The sequence below is a fragment of the Suncus etruscus genome, chromosome 4 (assembly GCF_024139225.1).
Source record: "Suncus etruscus isolate mSunEtr1 chromosome 4, mSunEtr1.pri.cur, whole genome shotgun sequence".
NCBI classification, from domain to species: Eukaryota; Metazoa; Chordata; class Mammalia; order Eulipotyphla; family Soricidae; genus Suncus; species Suncus etruscus.
Window position 1 is genome coordinate 122,209,283 of NC_064851.1, and position 17,326 is coordinate 122,226,608.

At 38.0% G+C, this 17,326-nt stretch overlaps 1 protein-coding gene across 2 annotated transcripts in view; it reads right to left on the minus strand.

Annotated features, from left to right (window-relative positions):
* The window catches only part of KLHL2 (kelch like family member 2), a 126,159-nt gene that overhangs the window by 14,282 nt on the left and 94,551 nt on the right, over window positions 1-17,326 (minus strand). For both annotated transcript variants that reach the window (XM_049772349.1, XM_049772351.1), the window contains 3 exons: window positions 10,196-10,305; window positions 7,748-7,864; window positions 6,374-6,523 (listed from right to left, as the gene is read on the minus strand). In XM_049772349.1, the coding sequence (XP_049628306.1) occupies window positions 6,374-6,523; window positions 7,748-7,864; window positions 10,196-10,305 (377 nt within the window). The remainder of the gene's footprint in view (window positions 1-6,373; window positions 6,524-7,747; window positions 7,865-10,195; window positions 10,306-17,326) is intronic.

Sequence of the window (17,326 nt, forward strand, 5' to 3'; positions counted from 1 at the left end):
ATTACAGACCAATATCCCTGATGAAAGCAGATGCAAAGAACTTCAACAAAATCTTGACAAATAGGATCCAATGCATCATCAAGAAGATCATACACTACGACCAAGTAGGTTTCATCCCAGGAATGCAAGGATGGTTTAACATTCGTAAATCTATCAACATAATACACAACATCAACAACAAGAAAAATAAAAATCACATGATCATATCAATAGACGCAGAGAAAGCACTTGATAAGGTCCAACACCCATTCTTGATCAAAACTCTCAGCAAGATGGGAATGAAAGGAACCTTTCTCAATCTAGTTGAAGCCATCTACCACAAGCCAATGGCAAATATTATCCTCAATGAAAAAAAACTAAAAGCCTTTCCTCTAAATTCTGATACAAGACAAGGCTGTCCGCTCTCACCACTCCTCTTCAACATAGTACTGGAAGTGCTTGCTATAGCAATCAGAAAGAAAAAGATATCAAGGGAATCCATATAGGAAAGGAAGAAGTCAAGCTCTCACTGTTTGCAGATGACATGATACTCTACTTAGAAAACCCTAAAGACTCTACCCAAAAGCTTCTAGAAACAATAGACTCATATAGCAAGGTGGCAGGCTACAAAATTAACACATAGAAATCAATGGCCTTTTTATACACCAATAATGATAGGGAAGAGATGGATGTCAAGAAGGCAATCCCATTCACATTAGTGCCACACAAACTCAAATACCTTGGAGTCAACTTGACCAAAGACATGAAGGACCTATACAAAGAAAACTATAAAGCCCTGTTCCAAGAAATAAGAGAGGACACACGGAAATGGAAACACATACCCTGCTCGTGGATTGGCAGTATTAACATCATTAAAATGGCAATACTCCCCCAAAGAATTATACAGATTTAATGCGATCTCCCTAAAAATACCCATGACATTCTTCAAAGAAGTGGATCAAACACTTATAAAGTTCATCTGGAACAATAAACACCCTCGAATAGCTAAAGCACTCCTAGGGAAAAGAAAAATGAGAGGCATTACTTTCCCCAACTTTAAACTGTACTACAAAGCAATAGTTATCAAAACAGCATGGTATTGGAATAAACACAAACCCTCAGATCAGTGGAATAGGCTTATGTTCTCAGACAATGTTCCCCAGACATACAATCACCTAGTTTTCGACAAAGGAGCAAGAAATCCTAAGTGGAGCAGAGAAAACCTCTTCAACAAGTGGTGCTGGCAGAACTGGTTAGCCTCTTGCAAAAAAGCGAACATAGACCCCCACTTAACATCATGTATGAAGGTAAAATCCAAATGGATTAAAGACCTCGTTATCAGACCAGATACCATAAGGTATATAGAACAACGTGTCGGTAAAACACTCCATGACGTTGAGACTAAAGGCATCTTCAAGGAGGAAACTGCAATTTCCAAACAAGTGGAAGCAGAGATCAACAGATGGGAATACATTAAGCTGTGAAGCTTCTGCACCTCTAAAGAAATAGTGCCCAGGATACAAGAGACACCCACCGAGTGGGAGAAACTATTCACCCAACACCCATCAGATAAGGGGCTAATATTCAAAATATACAGGGCACTGACAGAACTTTACAAGAAAAAAAACATCTAATCCCATCAAAAAATGGGAAGAAGAAATGAACAGACACTTTGATAAAAAAGAAATACACATGGCCAAAAGGCACATGAAAAAATGCTCCTCATCACTAATCATCAGGGAGATGCAAATCAAAACAATGATGAGATACCATTTCACACCACAGAGATTGGCATACATCACAAAGAATGAGAATGATCAGTGCTGGCGGGGATGTGGAGAGAAAGAAACTCTTATCCACAGCTGGTGGGAATGCCATCTAGTCCAACCTCTATGGAAAGTGATATGGAGATTCCTTCAAATTCTGGAAATTGAGCTCCCATTCAACCCAGCTATTCCACTCCTAGGGATATACCCTAACAACACAAGAATACAACATAAAAACCCTTTCCTCACACCTATATTTATTGCAGCACTCTTCACAATAGCCAGGCTCTGGAAACAACCAAGATGCCCTTCAACAGACGAATGGCTAAAGAAACTATGGTACATATACACAATGGAATATTATGCAGCCGTCAGGAGAGATGAAGTCATGAAATTTTCCTATACATGGATGTACATGGAATCTATCATGCTGAGTGAAATAAGTCAGAAGGAGAGAGAGAGATGCAGAATAGTCTCACTCATCTAAGGGTTTTAAGAAAAATAAAAGTCATTTTTGCAACAATCCTCAGAGATAATGAGAGGAGGGCTGGAACTTCCAGCTCACTTCATGAAGCTCACCACAAAGAGTGGTGAGTGCAGTTATAGAAATAACTACACAGAGAACTACCATAATCATGTGAATGAATGAGGGAACTGGAAAGCCTGTCTGGAGTACAGGTGGGGTGAGGTGGGATGGAGAAAGATTTGGAACATTGGTGGTGGGAATGTTGAATGACTGACACCTAATCAAAATCATATTTGTAATCAACATGTTTAAATAAAGAAAAAATATTAAAAATAAAATTAAAATAATTAATAAAAAAATACAGAATGAAGTATTTTGGGGTTCTCTCCCAAAAAAGTCTATTTTAGTAATTTATTAACTGGAAGGTTGAGAAAAAGGTTAAATGCCTCAATAAGATGTCTAGATGTACACCAATTGGTTTACATGATTGTTTTTCCCGGTTCTTTGTTGGTGTTGTTGTTGTTTTGGGCACACTTAGCAGTGCTCAGGAATTATCCCTGGCTCTACACTTAAGAATCACTCCTGGTGGTGCTCAGGTAGACAATATAGTTTTCTGGGGATCAAACCCAGGTCAGCTGTGTGCAAGGCAAGCACCTTATTCATACTATCACTCCAGCCTCCTACTGGTAACTAAAATAGGCTAAGGTTCTTAACACTTCAAATACCTTTAAAAAAATTACCAAAAATTGACACCAAATAATATGAACAAATATGAAATAATGAAGACTCCTAAAAATGACTATTTATAAAAGCAGGTAAAAAGATTTTTGGAAAATGTACACATTTATAAATAAGCAGAATGAGAGGGTTAAGGGAACTAGCTCATGTACTCACAGAATCACTTACAATTATTTTGTAAAAATGTTGACTGAGGAGAGATCAGAAAATTTAGAAAAGGCAAATACCAATTTTTAAAACAGGGTAGGAAGTAAAGGCCTGTAAATACCTCTAACGTGATAATAATTCTTAGTAAAAGCTCAGTATATTTTGAGAACAGCATTTGGCCTTCTAGGGATTAACAAAGTGATGAGTAACACACAGAGGGATGTTCAATGTAAATTCTTGACTAACTGAATCTATTTGATAGTGAATCTCATCAGATGTTACATGCCAAGTAGCATTTTTGGCTTAGGAAAGAAAAAGCATTGTATGAATTGGAACTCTCTTCAAAAGGACTATGTTATTGGATATTTCTAAAGAGATGTCACAATGAAGAGATTGTTCAATCTAGTCCAATTTAAAATATTTACTAATGATCTAGAAAAAGAAAATATCCCATCGGTGAAAGCAACAATTGGTTCTAAATAAGCATTATTAACACAAGAAAATGGCAGAAAATAACACTAATTTAAATATGAAGCAATTAAAAAATGTAAACTCTTCCCTCTACAATAACCCCAATAGTTACTGTGCCTATGCAGGGGGATAAAGAAAAGGAGAGAAAAAAAAAGCACAAAACAATCATTTTTCCACATGTTTATTTATCGATTGATCGATTTTTTTGACGTCTTTATTTTGGTGTGGAGATTATGGTTGATGTCTCCAATATTATTTTATTTTTTTTTGTCTTGTCTTTCTCTTTCTTTTTGCACTCGAGCATGAGTTGATTTCAGAACCAAGACGATTGTGTGGTGCCTGTCTTTATTGCTGTAGTGCTCACCGGTTATTTAATTCGATAATTTTTTCGGTATTGTTGTGGTATTTTAATTACCTTTTTCACATCCCCTCAAACTGAGGTTGGAAGCCTCTAGAGAGACTCAGTCCATTTTCAGAGTATTTGACTTTTGACTTCTTTTTTTTTTTTCTCTCTCTCTTTTTTTTTCCTCTTATTTTGTACTCCATTTTATTACTTTTCTTGCCTTCAAACAAAACCACATACCTCGATTTTTCTAGCTCTACCTCTTAAATAGAAGGGGAAACGAGGGTTCCAGGACCAAACAGATATGGGATCACTAATAGTAAGCCAGACAAAGAGGGGTCCACCTACTCTAGCAGCCCGCGGGGTGATTGTGGGGTATATGGGTTATAGAAAGGGAACTGGAATGGGGGAAGGACATAGTTGGTGATGAGTATTCCCCTGACCCAATGTAAATATGTATCTAAAATACTACTGTGAAAGATATGTAAGCCATTATGGAAAAAAATGTTTTTAATTAGAAACTTTTTTTGACTTACATGTATTATTATTATATCAATTATATTATATGTTATGTTATGTCACTATATTATGTTATGTTAGTTTACCTCATTATGTTAATTAATTTTGTCTTTTGAATAAATTCTTACAATAAAAAATGTAAACTCTAAAAGTGATATTTAGAATAAAAACCAAAAAGCATTATAGTGAAAGAATTCAAAAGATAGTTCAATGGAAAGAATAAAGTAATAAATAAAGATGATAAAAGTAATGAAAAAGAATCTTATTTCTTTTCTTTTTTTGGGGGGTGGGGTCATACCCGGCAGCGCTCAGGGGTTACTCCTGGCTCTATGCTCAGAAATCAATTGTACCTGGCAGGCTCAGGGGTCCATATGGATGTCAGAATTTGAACCACCGTCCTTCTGCATGCAAGACAAACTCCCTACCTCCATGCTATCTCTCTGGCCCCTCAACAATCTTATTTCTTAATCACCACTCTAAACAAAGATTAAGAGCTAAAAATAAACACATATATAAAAGCAATATATTATGGGTCATTTTGATTAGACCATACACAAGAGAGTGCTTAAAGTGTAAGTCTTCTAGAACTGTAAGGAGGCAATGAAAGATGAAACAGATGCCAACAGGAACAGAAATGAGGCTTTGCAGAAAAATTAAATAAGTAAATGGCTTCAAGTAAAAAGATAAAAGTAAAATGTGAACAATCACACAGTAAGAAAACAGGATTATTGGAGAAGTAGGAAAACAGGAGATATGTACACTGAAAAGCTGCATCTTATGTGTAAGTGAAACATCTAAAGATCTGCAATTAGAAAACAGGGAAGAGAATACCTCAGAAAGCCAAATAAGCTATTTTGTATTAGAATTTATCTAATCAGCTTTTAGAGCCTCATTCTAGTAAGTAATTCTGTGTAACCAGTTTTCAGTTATTATAAGAATATGTAGCTCAGAGAAATCTTTCAACTTTGTCTGATTTTCCATTCTACTGTAACGAGCTGGTAAGTATTAGATGAATCATTAGAAATCAGTTGCTTTCTATGCCTGTCTCAAATACAGGCGGGGGCTGGGGGGTAGGGAGGTAGGAGATTTGGGCATTGGTGATGGGAATGTTGTACTGGTGAAAGAGGGTATTCTTTATATGACTGAAATCCAACTATAATCATGTTTATAATCAAACTGTATTAAGATATTTAAAAAATAAGTTGCTTTCTATTGTAGAAGATTGAAAAGCTTTGTCAAAGCATTTTACAAAGATTAAACGAATCAAGCCTTTCCTACCCTTTGTCAACAAAACCAACAAGTTGAATGATACATGTGGGGACATGCTTTAATGGGACCTGGCTTACAGTTTCATTCCCAGGCCCCGAGCTTGCACAGTTAAGCCCCCTCCTCATTTGGCATTTCATGGGCTTAACAACGAGGAAAAGAAAAAGAAAATCTCTATTACTTCGTCTTGTCATCTTGTCCTTGGCCACAGAAAATAGCATACTCTTGCAAACCATATCTAACATACCATTTGGACACCAAGGATGATGTCTGCACACAAAGCTGCACTTAAGTGATAAACCCTTTCCTGACTAAAGCTGGCTTTGCCTAACCTAGCCCAACCTATATAAGAGGTGCCCTTGCTCATAATAAATAGATTCTGCTTTACATTTTTCCCCTGCTGTGGGTGTCTGTGTGTGATCATTCCGGTGGTGGACCTTCTCCAAAGTGTCTTAGACACTTCGAGGAGTAACTTGGTCAAGACTCCAAGCCCTTTCAATGTGTTGGACCATCGCCAGTGAGTCAACAGATACGCACTAACCTAACCTCTTGAGCACATTTTCTGTAGCAGGGAAATTAGAATAGCAAAGCATGGAAACTAAGATGAGTAAAAATATTGACAGCTTCATTATAGGTCTTTCTGATGAGGTCATGAGAAGTATGAACAATAAGTCCTACTTTGGGAAGGTTCATGGGGGTCCTCAGTCGGGTCCGAACACTCTTCATTAATATGCGCTGCTCTGTTGGCAGCAAATGATACTTCATAGCTTCGATGAGATAATCTTTGCAAGCACTGCTGTTCTTGACTAATGCTTCCTCTTCCACACGCTATAAGAAAAAATCAGATACACCCCATGAGAGAACTATTTCATAACAAAAATGATGAGAGGGGACAAGATCTTCTCTAGTTCCATCTAAAAATTACAAATAAAAGTTTACGAAAATTACAAAGAGAAAAATAAATAAAGGATGAAGGAATCCAATAAACTGAATATAGGATTTACATGCAGGAACTTCAGAACCCAGATCTAGCAGCAAAGCATGAGCATCACCATGAGAACTGAGCAAAAAGGTTGGGAGCAACCATTGGACACTGCTGGGAGTAGCCCACAAAGAGAAAAAGAAAAGCCAAACAAATTCTCAGGTATTTGGTTAAAGAGAAAAACATGTGTAAATAGTAATAATAAAAATTACAGAATTTGTTGTCAGTTATAGGGTGATCTTTATATAATATTTCTCTACTTCTTATGTAGATATCAAGCCAAATGGTAAGAAAACTATAAAAATTTGGGCCGGAGAGATAGCATGGAGGTAAGGTGTTTGCCGTTCATGCAGAAGGCCATCAGTTCGAATCCTGGTGTCCCATATGGTCTCCCATGCTTGCCAGGAGCAATTTCTGAGCATGGAGCCAGGAATAACCCCTGAGCACTGCTGGGTATGACCCAAAAACCAAAAGAAAAAAAAAAAAGAAGACTATAAACATTAATTATGAATTCTTCAAGTGGTGCAGATAATAAAGCAGACACTTTTGAAAGACAAGAAGATAAATAAAATATCCAGGAGAAGATTTAAAATACTTCCTAACAAAAAGCCTCACCACAAATAACCTGTCTAGCTAGCTATGCAGAGTGCTGATGATTATGCAGATCACAACAAATGAGATTTCAGAAAATCCGAAATGTTCAGCTCTAATTTCTTCATACAGAAATGTTCTTAGATGAGTTCAATTATAAAAATGTGAAACGTTCCCCAAAAGCTAATAATAGGAAAGTAAATTTAAAATTCAGAGACTACTAAAAATGATTTATTCCTATATGTTTCAAATAACCTAGACCTACTAGGCTTAGAAATAAAAGACAGAAACCAAATGCATGACCTTGTAAAATTATGAAGAATCAAACAGTCTGTATATGTACAAGTTCATTTACTGTGCTTTGTCCTGGCCCCATGGATCTGCATTTTGCAACTTTTATCACTATGACTAGAATGTATGTGCTAAGTACCCAGTGCCTTGGTGCTACATATATTCATGCATCTTGCTTAAGCTTTTACCTGAACTAAATACTCCCGAGGAAGCAAAGGTAACCGTACGTGTTCCATCAGCCGAGCCATAAATTCTTGTCTTACATCCTTGTCATGGTTCACCCAAGCTATTACTGCTTCAAATACCTGGCAGTAAATATTGGAGGAGTGGGAGAGAAATAAGTTAAGTTACGTATATAATGAGATATTATATATTTTATATGCACTATAGCTAAAATATTAAAGTTTTACCCAGGACTCAATATTTTTTCCCAAAAACCTAGATTTTGTGAGGTACTGTACTTGAAAAAGCCACTTACTTGACCTCTGTTTTCAAATTTAGTATCCAGAAAGTACTTCTCCCCAACATTACTGAGATATCACTGAGAAGGGACCTGACCAACTTCCTGACCCAGAATGAGACAAGTGATAAAGGAGCCATCTTAGATATCCCACACACACAGGTATGAATTGCAGCAGGTCTGAATGACTGAGTCCCAGTAGTAGGAAAACCAAGCCAGACATTCAAGTGAGGTGAAACCCGGCAAAAATGAACTGTCCCGATATATCCAGCATGATTTTCTGCCTGACCAACTGCACATAACAAATCTAATTCATGACTATTTCATGTCACAGTTTGAGATGCTTCTTAGACAATGGTATAAATCTTTTAAAAAGTTATATAATTATTATAACATTTTATTGCTTTACAACTCTAAGAGCCTCTTCATTAGAGATAGTTAATTTTCTTTAGCATCACTATAGCATTTCACTGAATCATCTCTCAATTTTTGTTTATTTCATCTTTCAATCTGATCTTCTAAATTCTAAATTGGTCTTCCCAATTTTAAAGTAACTATTCTTTCACATTTCTACATTTACATATCCTGCGCCCTCTACCTTGCCATTTCGTATCCACCCTTATTTCCCCAGCAAAGTCACTCAAATAAAAAACCTAGCCATATATCTGAAGCCCATTTAATCCCAAGAATAATTAAATGCTCTTTCAGTACCTATCCAGCATTCTGTAATTATTTATTTACCTCAGTGACTGCGTCTTAAGTTTGTGAGTAAAGCATTCTACTTTGTTAATCTTCTCACATATAGGATTCCATGGTAGTGTCTGGTACAGAGCAGGTACTTAATACACGTCTATTATATGTGAATATTAATGTCTTCCTCTCTTCTAGATTTCTAGAGTGCCAAGATTACATATCTCACAATGACTTCACTTTTTTAAATTAGAGTAAATGTATATTTTAAGTAAATTAATATTCAGAGAAAAGAACTAAAAATCATACTTTTAAATACATAAATAAAGGTATCAAGTTCCACACTAATAGATTTTTTTTTTTTTTTGGTTTTTGGATCACACCAGGTGATGCTCAGCAGTTACTCTGGCTATGTGCTCAGAAATCGCTCCTAGCTTAGGGGACCATATGGGATACCAGGGGATTGAACCACTGTCCATCCTAAGTTAGCACGGGCAAGGCAGATGCCCTACCGCTTGTGCCACTGCTCTGGCCCCAAAACCCTTATAAAAAATTTTGAAGACTCTTGGGACCAGAATATGACACCAGGTAGGGCATTTGCCCTGTATGCGGCAGACAAGAGTTCGATCATAGGTTCAATCTCCGGCTTCCCTTATGTTCCTCGCAAGCCTGCCAGGAGTGATTTCTGAGTGTAGAGTCAGGAGTAACCCGTGAGAACTGCCAGGTGTGGCCCCCCAAAAGCCACCTATATGAAAATGCTGACAAAGACTGGGGAATAAGCCTCATAATGCAATGACTGGGACTACAAGAATATAAAGCTTCTATACAGAGTTGCAGAATGCAGAAAAGCCAGTGCTGGCCATGGTAAGGTGAAAACAATAGGGGTTTGTTTAGAGGACAAGACTACCACAATATCTCATCTAAAAAAGGTTAAACTGGAGCTGGAGAGACAGTGAAATGAGGAGGGTGTTTGCCTTACACATGTCTGAGCCACCCTACCCCTACTTTACATACACAACGAATTAGAAAAGGCTAAACTTTATTTAACACCCTGGGTAATTTGCATCTTATTTGATAGTGAAATTAATTCCATTTAGAAAATAATTATATTTAGGTCAGAATTCCTCTAGGCATCTAGTTCTGGGAAGAAACACAATTTCCCAAAGCACTTAGTTCAGATAATTTGATGTGTGCATGTTCTTGTTATGGAGGTCAAGTTCAAAATGATAGTGTCTAATATGCAAAGTACTGAATGAAAATAACCTCCAAAGAAGAATCCTCTACCCACCAAGGTTATCAGAACTAAAGAAGAGATAAAAATATTCTGAAACACAAAAAGCCAATGAATTGGATTTCTGAACTTTTAGATCAAAGATCACAGCTGTCACTGAGCGCACACAAGTGAAAAACTGTCAAAACATTGTAAGACAAAGAAAAATAGAGAAAGGGAAAATACATAACTGTACATTTAGAAAAATATACTTACCTTCTCTTCTGAAGAAATGGTAAGTTTGTCACTCGATATTAAGCTGCACACTTGTTCAATGCCCAGATTCAGAAATTCTTCACTAAGTACTACATCTGCAAAATGTTGCTCTATTTGAAAGTAAAAAGAAAGCCCATTAATTAACATTCTATTATCAAGTTTTAAATTACATTAAAAATTATTCTTGGGGCCGGCGAGGTGGCACTAGAGGCAAGGTGCCTGCCTTGCGAGTGCCAGCCAAGGAAGTACCGCGATTCGATCCCCTGGCGTCCCATATGGTCACCCCAAGCCAGGGACGATTTCTGAGCACTTAGCCAGGAGTAACCCCTGAACATCAAACAGGTGTGGCCAAAAAAAAAAAAGAGGGGCTGGAGAGATAGCATGGAGGTAAGGTGTTTGCCTTTCATGCAGAAGGACTGTTGTTTGAATCCCTGCATCCCATAGGGTCCTCTGAACCTTCCAGGAGTAATTTCTAAGCGTAGATCCAGGAGTAACCCCTGAGTGCTGCCTGGTGTGACCCCAAAACAAAAAATTTTCTTAAGCTACAAATATTATAACTTCCAGGCAAGAATTAACAAGAAAGTCAGATCCAAACTCACCAAAAATATTAATCTGTATCGAAATGATTTGTTTATATTATAGGTAAATAAAAAGCTGCCTTATGAATCATTGTGTTAGCCCTGGTGGTTTTTTAGACTTAAGCCTCTATTCTTTATATGATATTAATATTACCAGCATTCAAATTTGTATACTTTTTTTTTTTTTTTTGGTTTTTGGGTCATACCTAGCAGCACTCAGGGGTTACTCCTGGCTCTATGCTCAGAAATCACTCTTGGCAGGCTCAGGGGACCATATCAGATGCTGGTATTCAAACCACTGTCCTTCTGCATGCAAGGCAAATACCCTACCTCTATGCTATCTCTCAGGCCACAATCTGTATACTTCTTAAAAAAAATGTTGGGGCCATTCTGGCAGTACTCAATTTCTGTGCTCAGTAATCACTCCTAGTGAACTCAGAAGATCATAGAAGGTATTGGGGATCAAACCTGGGTTGGACATGTGCAAGGCAAGTGCTTTACTTGCTGTACTATTGATCCAGCCCAAATTTGTACTCTGTGATTACAGAAATCAGGAAAAGTACATGGTTCTCTATGTCCACATTTGATGTGTTAAACATAGCATTAGAAAGCTCTAGTATATAACAGATCAAGGAAGAAAACCTGGCTTTTGAAAACACAGGGTCAACTGTGTAATAAAGGGCAGAATTATATTTTCAGTGGTAAATTATTGCAGAATATACATACGTAGTTGTGTGTGTGCGGAGTTGAGTATGTGTCAAATGAGTAGAAAATATCAAAAAGGATGCACACCAAATAATAAGTGTGCATTGTCTGTGTTTGTAAGGCATGAAAGGAAGGGCCAGAGCAATAACATGAATAAGAAGGTGTTTGTCTTCAGAGGCAGGGGCTGGGCTCAGAAGACTCCACATGCCAGGACTTCTGATTCTCTTCGACTGGTATGTTGGGGGTGGGCAGGACAGCTAGCCAAAGGCCCCCCCGGGCTGACCACTTAGTCCAGGGGACTGAGATGCCCCCACACCAGACTGGCCTCCAGGGCCAGGCCTGGTAAATCGGGCCCTGGGGGGAGGGTGGGGGAGAGAAACTCCTCCTCAATGTATACTGGACCCCATTCAGGGGTTCTTTTCTTACTAGTGTTCATTTTCAAAAGCAAGCAGGCGCAAAAGCGCCCACGCGAAAAATATACTTTTTAACATCTCCCAAAAAATGTTCTTAATTCTTGACTGTTTCTAGGAAAGGAAATGGAATGCCCTAGATTTGGAGGATAACATTCAAATAGATCTCTAAAATCAGTGTATATGTAGAAGTGACTTCCTGTACTGTGGTCCTCTCTCACTGCCAAGCCTAATCCATAAACAATTCATAGCCCCTCTAATATATTGCCCCTCCCCCACACCCAAGCCCCTTCTACTCCCTCATGTCCCAACCCAGATTCGTTATCTTCCCCTTAATTAATCTCTTTACCATCAGTTCTTAACTTGTTAGGTACCAAGACCAACCTCCTGCCCCTACAGACCACCATCTAGCTCCTCAATGAAAGACACCCTCTCGATCCCTCATCTCATTACTTGTTAAGAAACCACAACCAACATGCCTGCTGACTCAAGCTTTGTGGCCCCTCTTACCCCATCAAATCATGGACTGTTGCACAACACCAGAACTACCTTCAGCACAACCTCCAACTCAAGGACACTACATGATTCCGTAATGCCACAAATCATATCTCAAACTCAAGACCAAGGTCTGTGATATGAAAAAAAGCCTTGGCTTTCACTTCCCATAAGAATATCTCAAAAGACCTAATTGGGAGGCCTATTTTGCCTTTGTAAGTTTAATACCTATATAATAACGCATCTTAAGATGTGTATTTCTAAACATACAGGTAGCCTCCTCGATCACTTGTTTTCTTCAAATACCTTTTTTTTCTTTCTTTAACTCAGTTATATTTATTTGTTCTATTTTTTGTTGTTTTTTGGGGGGGGGGCCACACCCATTTGATGCTCAGGAGTTATTCCTGGCTGAGTACTCAGAAATTGCCCCTGGCTTGGAGGGACCATATGGGATGCCAGGGGATTGAACCTCGGTCCTTCCTTGGCTAGCGCTTGCAAGGCAGACACCTTACCTCTAGCGCCACCTCACCGGCCCCTTATTTGTTCTATTTTTTATATATACATATTTTCTCTATCTTCACCAGTTTTGGTGCTGCTTGGTACAAAAACCAAGAAAACGTCTTGCCTGGGATAAAAGCTCAGATCAAAACCAAACCCCAGTATCTGTGATCTGTCATCCTTATCCAGCATAGCACCAGCAATACAATATGACACCATGTTTTTGTATAGGCACAGTAAAGAAGGGGGAAAACATAGACACAGAAGCTACATCTTATCTTCTAAGGATAAGAACTCACACTTTTTACAACACAAGGGTGCCTCCCATCCTGGACATACTGTGGATACAACTCAGTCTTCCTGAAATTGAACAGTGTTAATTCAATCTCAAACCCCAGATCCCAGACGTAGAACTGATACAGCTCCCTGCAACAACACCAGGAACTAAGCTCCATTGGGAGATTTATAACATCGCTCTGACACCAACTTGTGCCAGTGTTAATATAACAACGAGGACAGTGTGGAAATGACAACTTGATCTAAGACCAGGTTGTCCTATCACATTACCTAACACTAAGTGGAAATCAGAAGATGTGAAAAATAAGAGCACTAACTACAGAAAACTGACTTTGACAACCATGACTGGGCAAAGCTTACGTTGGGACAAATAAGGAAAACCCTACCCTAGGCTGTAGCCCAGGTCTCTTACAAAAATCAAGATTTCCTAATACAGAAGCCCAACTTTGACAACAGAGACTAAGCAGAACCTTTGGAACCATAATATCCTAGGGACTGAGCTAAAACAGGGAGCACAAGATACAGAAGACTGAACACAACAACAAGGATGAAACAAAAACTCTAGAACTGTAAAGACTATCCTAGACCTTGTCCTATGACCTGCGCAATTACCAAGATTGCTAGCTACAGTGGCCTGCTTTTCTCATCCACAACTGAGAGGAAAGTTTCCTGGCATCCCAAAAAAACAAAAACAAAAAAGTGGGATATGGTAATGAGTATATATGGAGCCAGTAGTTGTTCCCATGAAAGTATGCTTCAATAGTGGAGAAACCCTGAATCTCTTAGGCCATGGGAATTCCCTTAATTCCCCAATACTTACTGTGCCTATGCAAAAAAAAAGTGGGGTAACACCAAACCCTGCCACTCCAGCACTCCTTTTACTTGTTTTGTTTTGTCTGTTTTTAATATTATTTTCCTTCTCTTTTTTTCTTCCACTTTTTTCTTTCTTTTTCACTCTTGTGGATATTATTTGATGATTTTTTTTTCTGGGTGCATTTTTCTTTTCTTTCTTTTTTTTTTCTTTATTTGGTAGTTGCTACCGAATTTTTTCTTCTCTTTTCCTTATCCCTTTTATCTCCAACAGAATCACATAACTTGAATCATTCAGCCTCATAAATTGAGGGGGGAAAATGATAATACCCAGGACCAGTCACATGAACATGTAGTGAAAATAAAAAATGATCAGACTTGAACACCAAACCCAAAGTCAATGACAACAGAACAGATACCCAATCTACAACAAGCTGTAAAGTGGAGACCAGTTACAATAGTATTCTGGGGGATAAAGGAGGGAGATTTGGAATACATGCTGGGAACAGGGGCGGAGGGAGGTCAATACTGGTGGTGGAATGCCCTTCATTCATTGTCACTATGTACCGTAAATAATTCTGTGAAAGACTTGTAATACACTTCGATCACAATACAAATTTATTAAAAAAAAAAAAAAGGTGTTTGTATTGCATGAAGCCAACACAGGACCAACCTGAGTTCAATCCTCCCCATCCCCCCATCCCATTTGATTCCCAATCCCATCAGGAGCGAATTATGAGCACAGAGCCAGGAGTAACCCTGAGTATTGCTGGGTATGGCCCAAACTCCACCCCCCAAGAAAAAAGAAAGAAAAAAAAGGGGGATAAAGAAAAAATGAGGGATGGAGGGGAGGAGTTAGGGGAAATCAAGGCAAACAAATATATCTTATGTAATTATAAATATTTTAATTGAATTACTGTGAGATATTTGTAAAATTGTTCTTGATTGAGTTTCAGTCACAAAATGTACAACACCCTTCATGAGTGTACATTTCCCATCACCATTGTCCACAGTTTTCCTCCCACCCTCCTTTCCTTTTATCCTCCCTGCCTGCCTCTGTGGCAGACATTTTTCTTTTTCTCTCTCTCCTCCTTCCCCCTCCTCCTCCTCTTCTCCCTCTCCTCCTTTATTTTTCCTTTACACACTGTTGTTTGCAATACCGTTACTTAAGGAACATCATGCATATCACTTTATGTCAGAATTTATAAAGGTTCAGCTGCCAATCTTTTGAAACTCAAAAGAAGATATTACACTAAAAACAATATAAAAATTTTTAAAAATGAAAAGAAAAGATGGCTGAGACAAAATAGAATCACAAGATAGGTCCAGAAAATTTTGACAAAAAAAAAAAAAAAGAGTCAAAACTGAAGCAATAACAGTATGCACTTGCCTTCTATGCAGCCAACCTAGATTTGATCCCCAGTACCCTAAGCCCCACTAGTAGTGATCCTGAATACAAAGTAAGAAATAAATCCCGGCGTGACTGTATGATGTGACCCAAAACAAAACCAAAAATAAATTCAACAGGGAAAGTACTAACCTATGAACTCCATTTTGAGAAATCTAGGAAGTCTATGGGTTGTTTTTTTTTTTTTTTTTTTATAAATCTTCATTTAAGCACCATGATTACAAGCATGTTTATAGATGGGTTTCAGTCATAAACAGAATACCCCCCTTCACCAATGCAACATTCCCACCACCAATGCCCCCCATCTTCCCCACCCCAGTTATATTCGAGACAGGCATTCTACTTCTCTCATTCTTTAACACTGTCACGCTAGCTATTTATATAGTTATGTCCCTAACAGCGTTTACCACTCTTTGTGGTGAGCTTCAAATTGTGAGCCAGTCCTTTCGACCCTTCCAGCCCTTAACTCTATTGTCTCTGGGCATTATTACAGTAATGTCTTTTATTTTTCTTAAAACATATAGATGAGTGAGGCTATTCTGGGTCTATCGATCTCCCTCTGACTTATTTCACTCAACATAATAGATTCCATGTACATTCACATATAGGAAAATTTCATGACTTCATCTCTCCTGACGGCTGCATAATATTCTATTGTGTATATGTACTATAGTTTCGTTAGCCATTTATCTATTGAAGGGCATCTTGGCTGTTTCCAGAGTCTGGCTATTGTAAATAGGTAAGAGGAAGGGATTTTTGTGATCCTAGGCTATATCCCTGGGAATGGAATAGCTGGATCAAATGGGAGTTCAATTTCCAGTTTGGGGAGGAATCTCCATATTTTTTTCCATAAAGGCTGGACTAAATGGCATTTCCACCAGCAGTAAATAAGAGTTCTTTTCTCTCCACCGGCACTGACTGTTCTTGTACTTTGTGATGTGTGCCAGTCTCTGTGGTGTGAGATGGTACCTCATTGTAATTTTGATTTGTATCTCCCTGATGACTGGTGATGTGGAACATTTTTCATGTGTCTTTTGTCTATTGTATTTCTTCTTTGAGAAAGTGTCTGTTTATTTCTTCTCCCCATTTTTGATGGGGTTATATGTTTTTTCTTATTAAGTTCTGTCAGTAACTTGTATATTTTTAATATTAGCCCCTTGTCTGATGGGTATTGGGTGAATAATTTCTCCCATTCTGTGGGTGGCTTTTTTATCTAAGGCACTATTTCCTTTGAGGTGCAAAAGCTTCTCAGCTTAATATAGTCCCATCTGTTTATCTCTGCTTCCACTTGATTATAGAGAGTGCTGTTTCCTCCTTGAAGATATCTTTAGTCTCAATGTCATGGAGTGTTTTACCTACATGTTGTTCTATACTATGGTTTCAGGCCTGATATCAAGGCCTTTAATCCATTTGGATTTGATCTTTGTGCATGGTGTTAGATGGGGTCTGAGTTTACTTTTTTGCAAGTGGCTAATCAGTTGTGCCAACAGTACTTGTTGAAGAGACTTTTCTTGCTCCATTTTGAATATCTTATCCAAGAAATTTATCAAAGATAAATTTATCAAACATTAGTTGATTATATGTCTGGGAACATTCTCTGAATACTCAAATCTATTCCACTGATCTGAGGATCTGTCTTTATTCCAATACCATGCTGTTTTGATAACTATTGCTTTGTAATAGTTTAAAATTGTGGAAAGTAATGCCGCTCATATTCCTTTTCCCTTAACCTCTTTAGTTAAGTTGATCCCAAGATATTTGAGTTTGTGGGGCACTAATGTGAATGAGATTGGTTTTTGTTCATTTCTTCTCTATCATTATTAGTATAAGAAGGCCGTTGGCTTTTGCGTGTTAATATTGTAGCCTGCCACTTTGCTATATGAATTTATTGTTTCTAGAAGCTTTTTGGCAGTCTTTAGGGTTTTCTAAA